General features: G+C 43.4%; 2 protein-coding genes across 5 annotated transcripts in view; both read left to right on the top strand.

Moving 5' to 3' along the window:
• The first annotated feature begins 338 nt into the window (after positions 1 to 338).
• slc7a1a (solute carrier family 7 member 1a) lies at positions 339 to 18,460 on the top strand. Of its 3 annotated transcripts, none has more exons than XM_044041516.1 (13): positions 339 to 501; positions 7,013 to 7,300; positions 7,383 to 7,565; positions 7,692 to 7,850; positions 8,217 to 8,394; positions 8,547 to 8,680; positions 10,448 to 10,670; positions 11,621 to 11,757; positions 12,429 to 12,531; positions 15,886 to 16,091; positions 16,171 to 16,322; positions 16,412 to 16,520; positions 16,967 to 18,460. In XM_044041516.1, exons 2-13 carry the CDS (start codon positions 7,114 to 7,116, stop codon positions 17,149 to 17,151), a joined length of 1,956 nt encoding a protein of 651 aa, XP_043897451.1. In that variant the 5' UTR covers positions 339 to 501; positions 7,013 to 7,113; the 3' UTR covers positions 17,152 to 18,460. The 3 variants fall into 3 exon arrangements, with proteins under 3 accessions (XP_043897451.1, XP_043897452.1, XP_043897453.1); XM_044041517.1 differs by lacking the exon at positions 339 to 501 and adding an exon at positions 748 to 1,005; XM_044041518.1 differs by lacking the exon at positions 339 to 501 and adding an exon at positions 4,878 to 5,892.
• Positions 18,461 to 19,239: 779 nt separating this feature from the next.
• Positions 19,240 to 20,617, top strand: part of mtus2a (microtubule associated tumor suppressor candidate 2a) — a 36,584-nt gene continuing 35,206 nt past the window's right edge. For both annotated transcript variants that reach the window (XM_044041511.1, XM_044041512.1), the window contains exon 1: positions 19,240 to 19,381. The gene's annotated coding sequence lies outside the window, so the exon portion shown is untranslated. The remainder of the gene's footprint in view (positions 19,382 to 20,617) is intronic.

The following is a 20,617-nucleotide window of genomic DNA, read 5'->3' on the forward strand; positions in this document are numbered from 1 at the left end:
GTCAGAGTTTTGTTTTTACAGTTCATTATTTTTCCACTTCTGTTAATAATAATCTTTGTCTTTGAACAGCATGAGAGGAAAAAAAAACACATTTTGATGGTGGAATCTGCAGTAATATTTAAACACTTGAAGAAAAAGAATCACTACCACTGATTTAAAGTCATTCATTGATCATTAAATACATTTATGATGCAGGACACTGTCTGAAACCACAGTGAGGACTTCTTTGTTATTGTTTTAGTCAGTAGCCACTTGGGGCAGTTGGTGAGTCTAATGGCTGCAGCCCAACAGTAATAGTATTCAGTAGGCGGGGCTGCGAGTGTGTGTGTCCCCCCTGACTTCCATTTGAACACGTTTTAACACAGCTGCCTGAAGGGAAGGATATGTCCCAACCAACCACCTTAAAGACAGACATTTGACTTGGTCGACGCAGCTTTGGCAGCACTGGTTAGGAGTTAACTAAAGGACGCTCAGAGTCTTTGGATCAGCAGCGTCTCCAAGGTAAAAGCCATGTTTGCGTTATTCTCCTGAGCTGCATGCATTACAAGAATGTGTGATTACTATCTTTGTATCATCCACACGCTGCAGGTTAAGTCGGTTTATGCGGCGGAAACGTGTGCGGCAGCGTGTTTCCGTGCGTAAAGTTGCGCACACTTTGAGCACATGCTGTAAAACTACATGCTCGTTTAGTTTGGACCCCATTTTAACAGCGTTAGTGTGTGTGTGTGTGTGCGCGCGGTTTGTAATGCTGCAGAAACGCCACAAGTCAACTTCAGGATCTCTTTCTTTCCTGAAAGTGGCGCCTCAGAAACTTAGCAGCACGAGTCCATATTTAGGGGCTGACTGCTCGAGCGCATTGTGCTTGAAACCACGGTGGTGAAACGTGAGAGTTTGCTTCAGTGTGAAGACCAGACTGGATCAGACTGTTGGAGGAGGAGCAGAGGGGCCTCTCCCGGATTGTAATGCGACTCAAGGCAAAGTGTGGACTGGACTAGCGAGGACGAGGTGGTCTGAAGTCTGGTTTGGGAACCAGGTGTCGTGCCATTCAAGTGATTGTCTGTCAGATACGGATTGGAGTCTCGTGGGCGCGTCCAACCTGTCAAAGCTGTTCTGTGGAGTTAATATATGACGCGTGCAGCTGCTTTTCTGCGGGTTAATTTGCCATAATGTGCACTTTTATAGATCATGTTTGTGATAACCGCAAAGTCTGTCTCTGGTTGGTGCTGTGGACACTTTGGTCAACGGGATTAACAGGTGCCAACAAAGTGATTTGTGGCTCCTGTGGCTCGTGTAGCTTGTGTTTGAAGAGTTATTCTTGCTTATCAAACAGTTGTTTGTCAGTGAGGACGATGGTTTTAGTCCATTCTGCCTCAGGTTCTGATATTTAAACACATAAAGAGGCTGAGTGCGCGCGCCAAGTCCATTTCTGGCAGACAATCACTCTTTGGCACTGAAAGGCTCTGATGGGGGATGTGGGGGATACACAGCCTTCCTGCGGAATGTTGTCTGTGTGTGTGTGTGCAGTTGTCATTGAGTCCAAAACCTGGTCCTAATAAGGCAGACCCTCAATCATGACTAAGATTTGAATTGTGGTTAGGTTAAGGTCTAGTTGTGGGATGTGTCTTTGTTTACCACCATTTAAATGACTTTAGTGTTTCTTATGAGAAAATGTGCACAACTATGGACCAATTAACACCAGAGAAGAACTCATGTTGTTTGTTATGTTATTGAAATATGAATCCACTAAAGAAAATGACAGTTTGTTTGTAAATAAATCACTAGGACTGTATGATGTCGATGGTTCACTCACTTAATATTTCTGTCATGATCATGATCATGGAAATTCGTGGTGATCAGTTTATTGTGTGTGTGTGTGTGTTTTTATCACGATGCTGTGAAACATTGTTCCCTCTCTAGTCTTTTATTTCTGGTGAAACACAGATCATGGCCCTGGTTACAGTTGGATTACTTTGACATTGCGTTAACTAGTTATGGTTAAAGGAGATTTATGTCACAGCTGTAATTGTATTCGTTGAATATGTCGTAATATATGAACCCTAACCCAGTGGCTTCACAGTATAACCAGTTTATTCACAATTTAACATTTAGCACGCTGGATATTAGAATCACGGCGATGGCGATGTAAAATAAAGAGCTGCATTTATTTATCTATTCTAAATGAAAGCATATTTTAGAAGGTCTCGGGTAAGAAAAAAAGAGCTGACCTTTCAGATGTTGGCCACGGTTCAGCACAGACTAACTTTAGCCTCGCTCTGAAAGTGGGTCACTGATGGACGCCTCACAAGCACAGACAGAGGTTCCGTTTGTATGTTAACAAGGTTTAATTGTAATTTTTGATTCAGCACCTGTGGCGTCTGCTTCACCTCACAGGTGTGGTCGGCGTGTTTAACGGTGTCATGTGTAACAGCAGGGTTCAGACAGTGGCGGCTGCTAATGCTGCTGCTGCTGCTGCTGCTGCTGCTGCTGCTGCTGCTGTTGCTGCTGCTGTAAACAGACATTGTGTACAAAACAAGGATCGAGGACTTGTAACAATGTTGAGTAATAGTTATAGTAACACACACACACACACACACACTGGTCATGTTAAAAGAAAAGATAAAAGTTGCTGGAATGAAAACAGGTTGAGATTTAGAAAGAACTCTATGTTCAGTGTGAAATACACAAATATGATGTATTAAAATATACAATTCATGACTATTTATTTTGTTTTGCTGTATGGGAAATCTAAACTGACGTCTTGTGAGGGGAATCAGTTTTGTCACCAAGTCGTTTGCTTAAAAAGTCTAAGAAGTTTCTTTTCCTTTTTTTTGCATTGTCTCGATTGGAGGTTTAGTGCCAACGTTTTGTTCCTAAAATATCAGATTATTTCTCGGGCTTGTGAAAGTGAGGATTACATCAGTTGAACGTTTTTGTTGAAGGTCATTTTTCCCTCTCAGTTGTTCTTGCTGAAAGTTTGTGTTAATTATTAGTTTATTTCTTTAATACACTTTCTTTCATTATGAGTAACATCATGACCATCCACAGCATTAAATCTGTTTATTATTGCTCCATATAACTTGGATCATGTCAACAGTGTAGAGTTTGAGTCAAGAAGACCAGACTAGCCAAGACCACGTCGTGTAAGATGAGTCAAAACCTTGATCAGTGCTACACCGACAGTACATTTTTATTCACTCATAATTGAATAACAGTGCAAACTTCTCTGGAATCTTTAGAATATGTTAGTTGTCGTAAAGTATTGTCTGTTTTACTGAAGCAAACCAAAGTGTCCACGTCTGAGGCGGGACAGAGACTTTCTCACCAGAGCAGGGCACAGGGTTCATAAGCACACAAGTCTGTCAGGTTTCTCATGTCATCGTTTCCACTGGGAACAGAGAGCAAATGTCACCAAGCGTCAGTTCACACTCACTTCTGCACACTGTCTTATAGTTAGTGTATAGTTAGCGGGCGGCGGCTCATGATGCAGTGCACGGACGTGTGTGTACATGCAGTTACAGATCCTTGCAGAACATTTAAATGGCAGTCAGTGAACATTGGTGAGCTCTCTCAGTATAGCAGTGATTTTAGAAGCCTTGTGTGTGGATTCCAGTGCTAAAACAACATAAACCCTTCTTGAAACTGAAAATGTATCAAATGCCTCTTGCAGTGACCACACAGATTAGGACACAGATTAGGACAACAGAACCAACAAGAGAGTTTTGGGCCAGGACGTCACAATACCAACACCGCGGATTAGATAACTTTTACACTTCACCAAAAGTCTTGTTTTATGTTGAAATAAACATTTGGGCCAAGTTGTAACTAACTCATGTGTTTGTGGCAGCTTTGTTGTTTTTGTTTATTGTAAAATAAACATTTAAAGTGGCATTTAAAAACAAACTTCAACTGAACTTGCTTTATTTAAGCTGCAGGAAACCCTGGATCATGGCAGCGAGAGTGGGTGTTACGCTCAGGAGAGCTGGTGTTGCATCATCGTTTTGGAGCCACTGACATCAGAATCAGCTGCACACGTCGTATTAGATCTTATTAGTGCTCAGTGTGTAGAAGTAAATCTACTGTGTGTTTGTATGCTTTGGCTTTCTTGACCGAATTTCTAAAAAAGCACTTTTAAAAAAAGTTAAACACGTAGGAAAATGAAGTTACTCTATGAATGCAGTTATTATTTAAAAGAAGCTCACTGGGGAAGGGAAGCAGGTTTGTGTACATAGCCTGTTTTCATTGGTTCTGAAGGATCACACCCCTCTCATGTTCATCCACACCCTGCACATCTACCATGTTTTAACCTATTATGTGTCACATCTGTGCATCAGTGTGCTTCAACAATAAAAATGCTTTGTAAATCCAGTAACGTCACTGGCGTTTGACCTTTCAGTATTTCCTGCTGCAGTTTCTCTGTGTGAACACATGAAAGGTTTATTTGGACGCAGCATGAAGTCATGAAAAGCTGCTTGTTCTCTTACTGTGAGACTGTGGTGATGTTTGCCACCGTGCAGCTGCAGTGCAGCGACAATGTTTCATTACTAATATTATTATTATTATTATTATTATTATTATTATTGAGTCCACGTAGTGACGGCTACATTTTGACCATGCTATTCTGTGCATTTGTGCGTGTGAATGTTTCTAGGAATAGCCAGGCCATGTGATTCCTCCAGCGTCTATTTCAGAACAGTCGCTGGAGAACTCTGCGGTCCTCGCTGCAGCTTGAAGTTCAGTTCAGAAACACGTTTAATCCGCGCGTCTGTCATCGTTCTGCTCAGAACAGCAGGTGAAGCAGGTGAAGCAGGTGAAGTAAGTATGTCGTTTGTTTCCATGGTCAGATTTGTGAGGAGAGTGTGATCGCACTCAACAATGACGACACTAATTTCATTATTAAACGTCCTGTTTCAAACACATTTGAATTGATGGTTTTGACCGAGCAGTTACACTCGGGTCAGAGAAGGGTCACAGAGTAGACTGTGTGTAAGTGTGTGTGTGTGTGTGTGTGTGTGACAGTAACAGCTTTTCAGTATTAGACGAGTGTCAAATATAACAGACTGAGAGAAACAGAGAGTGTTGTTACGATACTTCCTGATACTAAATGAAAACAAATATAAAAGTCTCATCACACAAATGTGATGAGTAGACAAACGTGCAAAAATAAGAAAATAAACTAAATGTGTGTAAGTTAAAGCAGCGACTGAGGGATGACTGCAAACACGTTTTACAGAGTTCAGCTTCCACCTTATCTTCTCTAACTTTTACCAACACAAAGAGAAGTGAGAGAGCGGAACAGTGCTGTTAGTGCTGAGATTTAAATGTTATATCTACAACTGTTGCTGGAGCTTGGTGACAATCTTTCACAAGTGAGGTCATGGTCATTAAACACTGTATCCTGGAAATTTGAACTTTAGTAAAAATGTGTACGATGCAGAATTTTGCAGTTTTGAGTTTGATTAAATTTGATCCAGATAGACGAGGAATGAGCTTGATGTAGACTGGCATCCCATAACTCCACCGAAGGCTCTAAAATTGCAGGGCAGTGTGTGCCGGTGTATCCAGAGCAGAATGTGTGTGCTCTGGACTGAGTCTAATGCTGTGTTTCCATCATGGTACGGCTCCGTTTGGACTTACTTTTCAACTGACAACGGTACCAAAGACTGTATGTGTCGTCGTACTGGTACGATGTTTACACCACGAGTTACACCACCTCTCTCTGTCTCTGTCTGTCTCTCTCTCTGTCTGTCTCTGTCTGTCTCTCTCTCTCCGTATTCTCCCCTCTTTCCATTCCGTTAATGTTGTGCAACACCAACCTTTTCTCTGGCTGTATGAGCTCAGCAGTGAGGAATGAGGAGAGTTCAGAGGGTTGACAGTTTGCGTTCCCATTCTGACGTGAGTCTGTGTTTGTGTGGGTCAGAGAGTGAAATGTGTAATAATAATAATATATATGGTATAAATGTTCACTCAATGCTGTTTGTTTGTGAGATATGATGCTGCTTAAGAGTCAATTATCTTTCTTTATCTCTGTGTAGAGAAGGAAGATCTATCACTCTCATGGTTGTTGATTGTTTAAACGCTGATATTTAATATAATGGAGGCACCGTGTTTGCTTGCAGTTGTTTAACTCTGCTGCAGAGGAACCACTTTGAACAAAGTTTTGATTGGTTTGGAGCAGTCTGTGTTGAAGCACAATCATTTGGATCTGAAACACACAAACATCCATGTTATTGCTGTTTGCTTTGACTTCAGACAAAGGTTTGTGTTCATGTGTGCAGGAGTGATGAGAACACTCTGTGTTTCAGGGCTTTGCCTCCTCTCCTGTGAGCTGTGTTACGTAACACGTGTCCTGCAGTAAAATGGATTATCCCGTTGGGTGCATGCTCTTTTTGGCACACAGTAACACAGTGACTGCAAATCCAGCTTCTAGATTGATTTTCACAGAAATTCCTGATGATCTGTTACCCGTGGATGTAGCATCATACATGATGAGAGTTTCTGTAGCAGATTTAGATTTTCTGATACAGTACTCTCCATTTATCCAGGCCTGGGAACTGAAGCACACGCATTGACTGGATTCTTGTAGTATATACAGCATTTGTGTTCAATTAATCTGTGTAATTTTACTACACATGTGCACCGTGGTGACATTTTCACGCTGCTCACAGGAAGTGATTCATTTTACATCAAGACAAACAGAGGAAACAGATAAGATAAACTTTATTTATCACAGATTATTCACAGAAACAAAGACATTATAAAGAATAAATGAAGGCTTGGAGGTAGATGCATGAATAAATCTCTTGAATATTGATAATAATCTAGTGATTATTGCACTGGTGAACAGGCTGCATTGCTTACAGAGCTACATGAAGAGTAAACAGCAACGTTGTGTTTAAAACACGCTGGAATATTACGGAAAACACAAAGAAGCCGAGTAAAGTTTCAGCAGTGAAGTTGTGTCTGTTCCCGTTTATTTACTGTCCATCTCCTGTGTCTTTCTGTGTCCTGTCAGGGTGCGTGTGACCTCTGCCCTGTGACCTCTGAATCCCGTTCAGCCTCCTCCCCTTCCCTCCTCTCCTCCCCCTTCCTCCCTCCCCCGAGTGCCCGTCAGCGATGGTGCTGCAGACGCTCCTGCGCTTCGGGAAGCGGTTGCTGAGGGTGAAGGTGGTGGACTGTAACTCGGACGAATCCCGTCTGTCCAGATGTCTGAACACCTTTGACCTGGTGGCCCTGGGCGTAGGCAGCACGCTGGGCGCGGGCGTCTATGTGCTCGCCGGGGCCGTGGCTCGAGAGAATTCAGGTAAGTTGAGACGATTCTCACGGATTACACGACGAGACGTTAACAGTATCTATTAATGGTGTCAATCCCCACCCTCCACCAGGTCCTGCTATTGTGCTGTCCTTCCTGATAGCAGCCTTAGCCTCCGTGCTGGCTGGTCTATGCTACGCTGAGTTTGGAGCCCGTGTTCCCAAAACTGGATCAGCTTACCTTTACTCCTATGTGACTGTTGGAGAACTCTGGGCTTTTATCACCGGATGGAACCTCATCCTTTCGTATATCATTGGTAAACACAGCAGCTTCCTACTGTGGTGTCTCCTTTGTCTTCAGGTTTGAAGATTGTTAGGAAAACACCACAGAATTCTAGTTTATGGAAAACCTGTCTATCTGTCTGTCTGTCTGTCTGTCACAGGTACCTCCAGCGTGGCCAGGGCCTGGAGCGCGACGTTCGACGAGTTGGTGGGAAAGCGCATCGAGGTGTTCTGCAGAGAATACATGTCGATGAAGGCACCCGGTCTGTTGGCAGAGTATCCCGACGTGTTTGCTGTTCTCATCATCATCATTCTCACAGGTAGGAGAACTCCTCGGACATGTAAGACCCTGTCAAATGTCCACGTGATTGTCTGTCAGTCACAACAGCAGGAACATGTGTCCTGGAGGCAGGACAGTCGCCCCACTTTCTGTCCCTAAACTGGCTTAGTCTGACATCTTCCAGAGCTTTGAGCAGGGATGTGCAGGATCTGCAAGATCTGCAAGAGCTGCACGATCTGCAGGATCTGCAAGATCTGCAAGATCTGCACGATCTGCAGGATCTGCAGGATCTGCAAAATCTGCACGATCTGCACGATCTGCACAATCTGTGACGTGTAGCAGCTGCAGTGGCTGCAGCGACACTCACTTCTCCGTTCCTCTGTGCTTCATCTTCTCTGTTTCTAAGGTCTGCTGGCGTTCGGGGTTAAAGAGTCTGCCATGGTGAACAAGGTGTTCACGTGCATCAACATCCTCGTCCTGTTGTTCATGGTCGTCTCCGGCCTGGTGAAAGGAACTTTAAAGAACTGGCAGTTAGACCCTGAGGAGATCCTACATGCCAATCATACCAGCAACTCCAGTCTCAAGTAAGAATGCAGACACACAGGTTCTCACATGTGCGATATTCAGTCATCGTATCATAGAAATTCTCTCATCACTCCACAGCTTTTACCACTTATATATAACATGTATAATAATTTAACCTCGTATGGATGGTTTGTTGTCTTCGTGTGTGCAGCCTCACCAGTGTCTTACCAGCAGAAGAGCAGTTAGGAGTGGGGGGCTTCATGCCGTTTGGTTTCTCCGGTGTCCTGTCAGGAGCTGCCACCTGTTTCTATGCCTTTGTGGGCTTTGACTGCATCGCCACCACAGGTCAGTGTTGGCTGGAAGCAGAAAGTACTGACTCTTTGGCAACGTTCTCCTCTTGTTCCACCTCTCAAATTGTTTCTCCTGCCTCATGGGTACATTACAGTCATGTGTGTATGTGTGTGGGGAGTTTTTTTTGGGGTGTAACTGGATCTGGAGTGAGGACCATTTCAATCCTTAGTTTGTTTAAACGCCCAGGGCTGTTACATAAGAGAGGGCCAGTGTGGAAAGATGCAGTTCAGCGTGTTTGGCCCAGAGTGCTCGACAACACAAGATGTCAGGCGTGAGGACAAAGCATCGGCCAGGGCTTTTCTGTGCAGATCCACACCTGTGTGTGTGTGTGTGTGTGTGTGTGTGTGTGTGTGTGTGTGTGTGTGTGTGTGTGTGTGTGTGTGTGTGTGTGTGTGTGTGTGTGTGTGTGTGTGTGTGTGTGTGTGTGTGTGTGTGTGTGTGTGTGTGTGTGTGTGTGTGTGTGTGTGTGTGTGTGTGTGTGTGTGTGTGTGTGTGTGTGTGTGTGTGTGTGTGTGTGTGTGTGTGTGTGTGTGTGTGTGCGGCGAGGCGTCGCGCGCGTGCGTGCGTGAGTGCGTGTGTGTTCTCTTTGAATGACTCCCGGCCTCGGGGAGTGTCTGCCTCTCTGGCTCCTGACTTCTCCCACTCCTCTTTTTCCTGAATTCTAATTGGCTGGCGTGAAGTGAGTGACACACACACACATTCACACAGCTGTCCTTTTAAGGACTTCATTGACTTCCACTCAACTTAACTAGTTCCTCAGAAATGAGGTTCTTCCTGAAGAGAAATCAAATGCAAGTACACACACACACACACGCACACTGGCACCGCCTCCCAGCCCCTAAATCATCTGTGCTTTTGTATTTCTATCTTTGTGAGGACCAGTTGCAGAGTTTCTGACATAACTTCTAATGGTTAAGTTTCAGGTTAAAATAGTTTAGGTGGAGTCGGGAGCTGCATTATGACAATTAGTATCCTCACAAAGATAGAAATACATGAGTGTGTGTGTGTTGTGTCTGCCCGGCCTGGTCCTCTGTCCACATGTGCGTCCTCTGCCAGTACTGTTAAGCCTGTGACCCCTGATCTTCCAGTAATCTGGACGAACCAGTCGCTGTCTCTCGCCGTGAGTGATGGCGCAGGACAGAATCGAGTCGGTGTGACGCGCTCCATCATCGTAACGTGATCTCAGTGCAGAACAAGCGGCGAGTGTTCGCTGCAGGAGCGCCGCCGTGTCATCGCCAGCTTCCACATACGTGTGCGTTTACGGGGGAAAATAACCTCCTTGTTCACGTTTGTTTCAGAATCCGTACGGAATGTTTGTGGAATGTTTGTCCTGCTGGAATTCTGACACGTGTTCAATCCTCCAGTTCACATGTGATGTGTTGTTTATATTTGGCAAAGACTGACCTCCTGTTTAAATGATGACTTTCACATTGTTATAATGATCACTATTAAACAATCAAAGCAGTTGCACTTGCTGTGTCTGTGAGGGGAGAAATTGTTAATGACAGTGACCTAGTTTTATTTTTATTTACTGATTTAGTGCAAACACCAACACAGGACAGACAAAATAAAGACACAATCACATCACAACATCACAAACATCAAAATGATAATAAACGTGAACAAAACTAAAATATCTGTTCATTTGCATCTTATTTTTATTTATTCAGCTTAATTTGACGTAGTTGATCGTGTCATTGATCTAAAAGCATATGATTGCAAAGGTAAGGTTTATCTTTAACTGTGTCTCTCACGCCGTAGGCGAGGAGGTGAAGAATCCCCAGAGAGCCATTCCCATCGGCATCGTGTCCTCGCTGCTCATCTGCTTCGTGGCGTACTTCGGTGTCTCTGCGGCGCTGACCCTCATGATGCCGTACTACCTGCTGGACAGCAACAGCCCTCTGCCTGTAGCCTTTAACTATGTGGGCTGGGGAGGAGCCAAATATGCTGTAGCTGTAGGCTCTCTGTGTGCTCTGTCCACAAGGTAAGTGTGTGTGTGTGTGTGTGTGGCTTCAGAAGATATCTGATCCCTGTACTATTAATAACTTCCCAGAATGTCATGATGCAACGTTGAGTCACCTGAGGCCAATATAAGTTGCATTTTTACTAATATTAATTGTTTTAATGGTAATATATAATAAAATAAACTTAATAATAATAATAATAAAACATGAACTTTTTTTAAAATAAATACGTGTTCTCAGTATAATCCTTCAGGTCAGAACTGAACAGACTGTTGGTTTTACTCGTGTATGTTGTGTATGTACTATCGTATTCTGTGCATCTTTGTGAGCTTGTGTCTCTGTTTGTGTACGTGTGGATGTTATATATCCTGGTCTCCCCCCCCCATTAGCTGGGTGTTATGTTCCCTATGCCCCGTGTGATTTGGGCTATGGCCGACGACGGGCTGCTTTTCAAGTTCATGGCCGGAATCAGCCCCTGCACCAAAACCCCAATAATTGCAACCCTCACCGCGGGCATAGGGTCAGGTGAGACACTAACATGCATGATGTGTAGACGCACACGTATACACTGAGGCGACTGTTGCACTGCTGAGCTGTGCTGTGGCTGTTATGCTGCCTTGTGTCTGCACGTTAATCTAACTTTAACCTTAATCTTGATGTTTTCTACTTTAGATTTTAGAAACAATATCAAACTAAACTGCAGTGAATTCACCTGAGCTTGCAGAATAAAGGCATGTGGCACACCTTATTGTGTATTTTAAGAGAGAGAAGTTGTGCATGCTGGCATGAGATTAACCTTGGACCAACATCGCGATGCAAGTCCACAATCCTGTTTCACCCCCCCCACTACATATCCTCTAGCTCCTATCTTATCCTCTCTCTTCACTCGTTTCATTTCTCCTCTTGTTCCTCGACCCGACGCCTAAACCTGTCATCCCAATCTGATCTTCTCTTCCTTCCTCCACCTCAGTCTGTTGGGTTCCATGTTCCCTCTGCCCCGTATCATCTTTGCCATGGCTCGGGATGGCCTGCTCTTCTCCTTCCTGTCCCACATCAGCGAAAGAAAAGCGCCCATAACGGCCACAGTGGTTGCTGGGGTGTTGTCTGGTAAGATAGAGCAGATTTTGACCGTGGTTGGTTTTGTTTAGGTCCATGAGGAGCAGAATTATTATTATTGTTGTTGTTATTATTATGATTATTGTTATTGTTGTTATGAACTAATGATGACGTGATAAAAGCAGAGAGAGATGGTTTCCTACTCGAGCAGAGGGGAATGGAAGACACGGTGTTTGATGAGAGGAGTTATGATATGACTCAGCAGATCTGTGATATATTTCTATTATTGTCACAGATTGTAATTTGAAGGATGCACCTCTATATTATATTTTTGCTGTAGACTGAAAACATTTGGCTTTGTCATCAAAACATGAATAAAATACAAGAGATGAGTTTTTCATCCTGATATAAGATGTTTGTGCGGGAACACCAAATGTTTACGTGAGCAAAAGTTTAGAAACAGAGCGACTTGAGTTAGCGTTAATGACCTTTACTGTCTCTTCTTCACTTTTGTCATCGTTGTTTTTATCTTAAATTATTTCTGCTGACTTTGCGACACATCCATGTATTCCAGCACCTGCTCAGTACACTTAAAGAGAAGTTAAATGCTATCAGAGAACACGAGGGCAGCATGAAAATGACTTTTTTAAGTATTTCTTTATTTTTTATATTAAAGATTCATTCAGGTAAACACAACATCTGCTTTCTCTGTTTTCTTGAAGCGATCATGGCCTTTCTCTTCGAGCTGAAGGACCTGGTGGACCTGATGTCCATAGGAACGCTCCTGGCCTACACTTTGGTGGCTGCGTGTGTCTTGGTGCTCAGGTCAGTGAGGACACGTCAAGTTTAAAGAGTATGAACTGAACTTTGTGAAGCTGCTTTCAGACATTTCAGACGTTTTCCAGCCTGTGTGAGAATCAGGATTCACCTGAGAGACGTGAGAATCAGGATTCAGCTGAGAGATGTGAGAATCAGGATTCAGCTGAGAGATGTGAGAATCAGGATTCACCTGAGAGATGTGGGAGAATCAGGATTCACCTGAGAGATGTGAGAATCAGGATTCAGCTGAGAGATGTGAGAATCAGGATTCACCTGAGAAATGTGAGAATCAGGATTCAGCTGAGAGATGTGAGAATCAGGATTCAGCAGGATTCAGCTGAGAGATGTGAGAATCAGGATTCAGCTGAGAGATGTGAGAATCAGGATTCAGCTGAGAGATGTGAGAATCAGGACTCACCTGAGAGATGTGAGAATCAGGATTCAGCTGAGAGATGTGAGAATCAGGATTCAGCTGAGAGATGTGAGAATCAGGACTCACCTGAGAGATATGAGAATCAGGACTCACCTGAGAGATGTGAGAATCAGGATTCAGCTGAGAGATTCAATTCAATTCAATTCAATTCAATTTTATTTGTATAGCGCCAAATCATAACATACATTATCTCAAGGCACTGTACATAGACAACATCAAAGAGAGCAGAGACCCCCAACAGTTCACACAATGAGCAAGCACTAGGCGTCAGTGGAGAGAAAAAACTCCCTCTTAACAGGAAGAAATCTCTGACAGAACCAGGCTCAGAGATGTGCGGTCATCTGCCTCGACCGGTTGGGGTGAAAGGAAAAATGGGGGACAGAAAATGGGGGGAGAGAAAGGACAAGAGGGAGATGAGGGAGAGACAGAAGAGAGAGAGGGAGACCAGCAGCAGATACACAACAACTGTATCAGGTTACAAATTTATACAGTTACTGATATCGACTTTTTAATTTACAAAATAATAATAATGGTGACGATGAGCGTAGCCTCGGAAACTGGATCTTGATCCTGCAACCTGCATGATGAGAATACAGAGAGAGAGAGAGGGAAGGAAGGAAAGACACAAACTAGGGAGAGAAAGAGACAAGGTTAATGACATATAAAAAGTCATAATCAAATGCTGAGTGTGAGAGAGTGAATGTGTGTGTACCACCGGAAAATCCCCCAGCAGTTTAGTTCTATAGCAGCATAACTAAGAGATGGTTTAGGTTTCCCTGAACCAGCTCTAACTATAAGCTTTATCAAAAAGGAAAGTTTTAAGTTTAACTTTAAATACAGAGAGAGTGTCCGCCTCCCGAACTATCATTGGAAGCTGGTTCCACAGGAGAGGAGCCTGGTAGCTAAAGGCTCTGCCTCCCATTCTACTCTTACAGACTCTGGGAACCACAAGTAAACCTGTATTTTGTGACCTAAGTGGTCTATTAGGATGATAGGGTAAGACTAGGTCTTTCAGGTATGAAGGGGCCTGACCATTAAGTGCTTTGTACGTGAGGAGGAGGATTTTAAATTTAATTCTAAACTGTATGGGGAGCCAGTGTAGAGAAGCTAACACTGGAGTTATGTGGTCTCTCTTTCTAGTTCCTGTCAGAACTCGTGCTGCAGCATTTTGAATTAACTGAAGGATTCTAACAGACTTGTTAGAACATCCTGCTAATAAGTAGTTACAGTAATCTAATCTAGATGTAACAAAAGCATGAACTAGTTTTTCAGCATCCTGTAAAGACAGAATGTTTCTAATTTTCATAATGTTCCGCAGGTGGAAGAAGGCTGTTCTGGAAATTAGTTTTATGTGTGAATCAAATGACATTTCCTGGTCAAAAGTAACTCCAAGGTTCCTCACAGTGGAACTGGAAGCCAGGGTGATGTCATCTAAAGTGACAATGTGGGCAGAAAGTTTTTCTCTGAGGTGTTTAGGGCCGAGTATAATGACCTCAGTTTTATCTGAGTTTAAAAGTAGAAAGTTACAGGTCATCCAGGACTTAATGTCTCTGAGACATTCCTGGAGTTGAACAACCTGATTTATTTCCTCCGGCCTCATCGATAGATATAGCTGTGTGTCATCTGCATAACAATGAAAGTGTATGTTATGCTTTCTAATAATGTTCCCTAGAGGAAGCATATATAAGGTAAAAAGTATAGGCCCAAGCACTGAGCCTTGTGGAACTCCACAATTAACTTGTGTTTGTAATGAGGCTTTATCATTAACGTGAACAAACTGGAATCTATCAGATAAGTATGATTTAAACCAGCAGAGGGCAGCACCTGTGATACCAAGAGTCTGCTCCAATCTCTGCAGTAGAATATCATGATCAATGGTGTCAAATGCAGCACTAAGATCTAACAGGACAAGTAAAGAAACTAGACCATTATCTGACGCCAAGAGAAGATCATTACTAACTTTAACTAGTGCTGTTTCTGTGCTATGGTTTAATCTAAAACCTGACTGAAAATCTTCAAACAGGCCATTAATGCGCAGATATTCACATAATTGATTGGCAACAGCCTTTTCTAAGATTTTAGAGACAAAGGGAAGATTAGATATCGGTCGGTAATTAGCTAAAATATCTGGGTCAAGGGGCGCTTTTTTTAGAAGGGGTTTAATAACTGCTACTTTAAACGTTTGGGGCACATATCCAGTTAATAAGGATAGATTAATTTGAGTTAATATAGAGTTGTTAATTAAAGGAAACACATCTTTAAACAGAGATGTGAGAATCAGGATTCAGCTGAGAGATGTGAGAATCAGGATTCAGCTGAGAGATGTGAGAATCAGGACTCACCTGAGAGATGTGAGAATCAGGATTCAGCTGAGAGATGTGAGAATCAGGATTCAGCTGAGAGATGTGAGAATCAGGATTCACCTTCGCGATCCAGATGTTTGTTTCTTTATAAGAGCACGAGTCCAGACCCTGTTTGACTGACGTGTTCCAGAGTTGATCGTCGAGTTGATTTCCATGCAGAATGCTGAATTTCCACATTTCATGCTGGTCTTAACTTTGGGCTGCGACGCGTTCCGCATTCATGTGAACGGGGTCTCAGGCCTTTGGATTCTAAATCAGTATCTGTATGTTTGTTGTTGATGTTGTTCTTCGGCCTCTGATTAGACTTCAGAACCATGAAGATGAACGACACTCTCAGTCCTGACTGAGGCAGCGAGCGTTTGATTTATCCAGGTTTTCAGAACTGTACAAATGACTTCTGAACCAAATTCTTTTCCTCATTTGTGGGTGAAACAGTCTCACTCTGTCATTTCTTTATGAATACCTTAAATGTGGCACTACAGCTCTCCTCCTCTCCAGCGTGGTTTAAGTGTTGGAGATGAAGTGGTGAATCAGCTGAGTGAACGTGTGTTTGTGAATGTTCAGGTATCAGCCGGAGCAGCCCACTGTGGTGTATGAAATGGCCAACTCTAAAGAGGAGGCGGAGATGAGCGACGACATCAGTGTCCCCAGTGTGGGCATGCTTCCTGGTCTGGAGGAGAGGTTCAGCTTCAAGATGCTGCTGTTTCCAGATAATCCTGAGCCGTCCTCGTTGTCAGGCTTCTTTGTCAACATCTGTGCTTCTGTCATGGGTGAGTGATCGACATTTACCTTCATACGGAGATCAGATGCAAACCGATGATGATGATGATGATGACTGTTGTCCTGCAGGACTGTTGATCCTGGTCTTCAGCGTGCTGGCCGTGCAGGGAGGCTCCGCCTCTTGGAACATCGCAGCCCTCAGCCTCATCTTCGTGGCGTGCCTCGTCCTCACCTTCATCGTGTGGAGGCAGCCCGAGAGCAAGACTAAATTATCGTTCAAGGTTTGACTCTGGTTGTTGTACGTGAGTGAGGACTTTTTAAAAGCACTTCATGCCGCCGTGTTAAACTTGTCTGAAATGTCACTGTGAAGGTTCCGCTGCTGCCGTTCATCCCCGTGATCAGCATGTTTGTCAACGTCTACCTGATGATGCAGCTGGACAGAGGCACCTGGGTACGCTTTGCAATCTGGATGGCGATAGGTATTTTTACTTTCTTACTGTATGCACGTTGTTCCAGTTATCAGTGACACACCCTCTGCATAACTCAGCTGTCTGTCAAAGGAGGAATGGTCACACTTGCTTTAGTGGGAAATAATAGAATATTGTGACGTTATTTTGCATCAGAGTGTCGTCACAGGAAGAGACGTCCGACACAAGGATCAAGCCGAACAATGTCGAACTGTAGATCAGTTAAAAAGACTTAACAATCCTAAAAACGTGGGTTCATCTCCAACAACTACCAGGGAAATGTCTAAAATCTCAGTATTTAACAGAAGAGTCGTGGAGAGACAAGCTGGGACCTTCGGTGGAGAAGGGAATTTAGTCTTCATCAAAGTGTGTGATAATGATGTGGTCTTGACATTGTTTCAGTCAGTCATGTTTCAGTTTTACAGACGACGATGCTAATCCTCCCTCTGCTTTCTCAGGCTTTGCGATATACTTCTGCTACGGTATTCGCCACAGCACAGAGGCCGCCACGGCTCGCTCGTCACCTGACACGGAGATGATGGACCTCAAGCGGGACCAGGAAACAGAAAGCCTGGCGCTGGAAAAGGAGGCCTTCCTTCAGAATGGAGTCGATGTTGGGGAAGAGGACGAGGGAGATTTGTAGGGAAGCATTCGAACATGCTACGAACATTACAGATTCCCCGGATGCCGTTCTGTCTGTGTAATAGTATTTCTGTAAGGACGACTGTAAATCCTTCAGCGGCACTAACTCCTTGTTGGGGAGAGTGATGAGAAATAGGTTTGACCTGAAATTCTCAGACCTGTTTCGTTGCCCTTCGAGTGCTGGGTGCAGCACGGACAGCTGGTTATAATACAGCCAGTCGGCACATATCATTGTCAGATACATTTGGAGATTCTAAATTGACCATAGGTGTGAGTGTGTGTGTGAGTGTGAATGTTTGTTTTGTCTGACATGTCCAGGATGAACCCTGCGTCAGCTGACTGGAGACAGGAAACATGTGACATGTGAGGGAGACTCACAGATGAAACCATAACGTGTGTCTGTTTGTGTTTGTTCATAGTCGCTTCTTTGAAGAGTGTCTGAGACATCGCTGGCATCTCCGCCGTGCACAGGACAGCGGCTGTCGGAAAGTTTTTATGATCATATCACATCGGTTTAAAACTCTCTCAGTATTAAATTCAGGCCGTAGAATATTTACATTCATTCGTAACTGATGTCTCGTGAGTGACATCATTACCCCTGTCCATCAACAGAATTGGTAGGCGGGGCCAAAGGAAAAACTGGCTTGATTGAGGCAACAGAAGATCAGAATGTGCAGAACATGAGAGGAACCCCAGCAGGAATATTTTATACTGTAAAACCTTCTCAACAGATCATTTTCATGATCTTTACAGGAATAAAATGATGGCAGTTGTTGAATTACACTCCCTTAGTGAACCCTGATACATGATGAACGGCAGTTAGCATCAGTTATCACAGAATAACGGTGGATTTTCACAGTGCTGGCTGCTGTGGTGTGTTTTTGTTGTTGTTGTTGCTTCCGTAGCTTTTAACATCTAAAACAATACAAGCCAATGATTTTATTAATGTTAAATTTGGATTTATGTAAACGTTACTTTACACATTTTATCATGTTTGTTAATGAAAACTGGGTCATTTATTGTGTTTGTCAGATTTTTAATCTGAAACTAATGTTTACAAGTTGTTTTTTTTTAAACAATAAAAAAAATACATCATTTGCTATTTAAACACAAGCATAATAATTGATTTAAAGTTTTTAACATCATATAATCAAATGTCTTCTTTTTCTTACCTCTCATTTGTTTACTGTAGAAGCGTTGGTTATCACGTGGATGTTAATGTTGTGTATATTTCTTGCAGTAAATTATTTGTAAACTGGAGAAAGGGTTATTTGTCGACGTAAATGAATCCCATAAAAATCTGGCTTCAGGCTATTTGTTCACTCTGTTGTTTGATGTTACGTATTCTGTCTTTAACGTTCACTTCAGCTAAGACGATGTCATGTAAACGTGAAGTGAAGGAGCTTCTTCCCCTCTCATGCTGTTTTCAAGCTCTCGTTGGCTTTCATTTCTCAGCATGTGTCAGTTTACTGTCACTAATTCATCTTGTGAAACAGTGAATGCAAATGTAATGTAAACATGGCTGACCACACACACACACACACACACACAGGAGAAGCACCTGAAAACTGTGGAGCTTAAACTGCAGCATGTCGTGTTCTGTCACATATTTCAGCTCCTCACACTCCAGATGTCTGACGTCACGTGACCTTTCCCACCAAAGAAGACTAAAGTCGAAGTTGTTCATGTTTGAAAAGTCCTGAGTGGGATGTGTTGTCTTTGGTGCCGCCTGCTGGTCAACTCAGAGACTGCAGCCAGACAGCGTCAACATGTGGACACGTGCTTATGTAAATGATGATTTCCTGGTGACTTTGCTTGTGTCGTTGCTCTTTTTCTGTGTAAGTTTGTATGTTTTCATGAAAACCTCATGTAAATAAAATGAGCTTTTAAAAAAACAAACATCTTTCACTCTTTTCTTTTCTTTTATGTTATGGCGCGGACGGAGGTTTCACCTTCATCCAGCAGAGGGCGTGCACGTGTTAGGCGAGGAAAAAAGAGCCGGACGCTCAACAGAAGGATGCTCTGCGAGGTGTCGGCTGCAGCATCAGCACCACTCCTCCTCCTCCTCCTCCTCCTCCTGTCCGCAGCATCTCTCTCTCTCTCTCTCTCTCTCTCCTGGTCCTGCCTCTGCCTCTCACAGAGACAGAGAGAGAGGAGGGACTGAGACGCGCGCACGCTTGGGTTTTGTTTTGCAACTCCTGCATTGACCGACATTCTTCCAGAAGCTGCAGGTGAGTCGCTGCGGGTATTTCTGGTAACGACGCGTCTGTTCCCTGCACAAGTGTGTGCGCATGTTTCGGATCGTTGAAGCTGAGTCTGAGTGGAGAGTGCAGACTTCATCTTGTTGTGTTTGAGTGTCAGACTGTGTGAGCAGGAGACTGAGGTCAGGGTGGTTGTGATGGATCCAGTCACTGGCTCATAATAACGATCATGCATGGATTACAGAGGCTTTAGACCTGACTTCATGATCCACTGCACTGAGACTGGATCACGAGGTTTGAGGAAGTGGACTCATGTTTTCTGTTTGATACTTTGAACATCACATCTGCAACATATGGGCTTTTACCAAATATATGGATTTACATTCCGTTTTATAGCATCAAGTAAAACGAATCAGTATAATAGTGTTGTGATGTAAGAGCCTGAGCTGTGTGTGAAGAGTGTCAACATTTCAAATCTTTAAAAGAAATGAAAAATCCTTTAAATGTTGTCTGTTCTATGATCTTACTTCTACTTTAGTGTCTTTGCAAAGCCTGTGTAACTTAGGTCAAATGCTGATTAAATGTCATTTTTGGGGCGTCAGTGATTTTTGCATTAGATTCCTTGTTGACTGTAGCAGTGAGAGCAGAGGAATGACAGGAGACGATGGATGAAATGATGACGAGCAGGTGGAGGACGTGCCACTCACACTCCCACTGTCTTGATTGATTGGTGTCTGATCATCAAATTCTCCCTGAGACCTTGGTCAGCTCGTTTTTTTTCAGTGGTTTTTTATGATTGTATTTTCCACTTCACACACGATTCAGCATTTATGTGGCTGCTCTGTGAGAACATGTGGTCGCCAGGATTCTGTCCTGTGGTGTTTGAGGTTTTAAGTGTTTATTGGAATTGATCAACTCAGTGTGGATCATGTGTGGGGCTCGTGGAGCTCGTGGAGCTCGTGCAGCTCGTGGAGCTCATGCAGCTCATGCAGCTCGTGCAGCTCGTGGAGCTGGTCTGGGCTTGTGATTGTCTGCTGTGGCTGTTCTAGATGCTGATGCATACGTGATTGATTGATCACATGTGACCTCTGCAAAGTCTGAACAGAGATCAATTTATCAAATCTGTGCCAGGGAAGTGACTTGTGTGTTTGTGTGATAAAGAGAGAGAGTGTGGAGTTTTCAAGTGTTCAGTGTATGTGTGTGTGTGTGTGTGTGTTTTATTGCAGGTATAACAGTTTGTCACAAAGCCCATGTGTGAAGCACCGG

The sequence above is a fragment of the Solea senegalensis genome, linkage group LG13, assembly GCF_019176455.1.
Source record: "Solea senegalensis isolate Sse05_10M linkage group LG13, IFAPA_SoseM_1, whole genome shotgun sequence".
NCBI lineage: Eukaryota > Metazoa > Chordata > Actinopteri > Pleuronectiformes > Soleidae > Solea > Solea senegalensis.

Coding starts and splice junctions, on each gene's coding strand:
- slc7a1a (XM_044041516.1), top strand. CDS start 7,114: ATGGTGCTGCAGACGCTCCTGCGCTTCGGGAAGCGGTTGCTGAGGGTG. Junction 8,681..10,447: donor TGACTGCATCGCCACCACAG/GTCAGTGTTGGC, acceptor CTCACGCCGTAG/GCGAGGAGGTGAAGAATCCC. Junction 16,323..16,411: donor AGACTAAATTATCGTTCAAG/GTTTGACTCTGG, acceptor GTCACTGTGAAG/GTTCCGCTGCTGCCGTTCAT.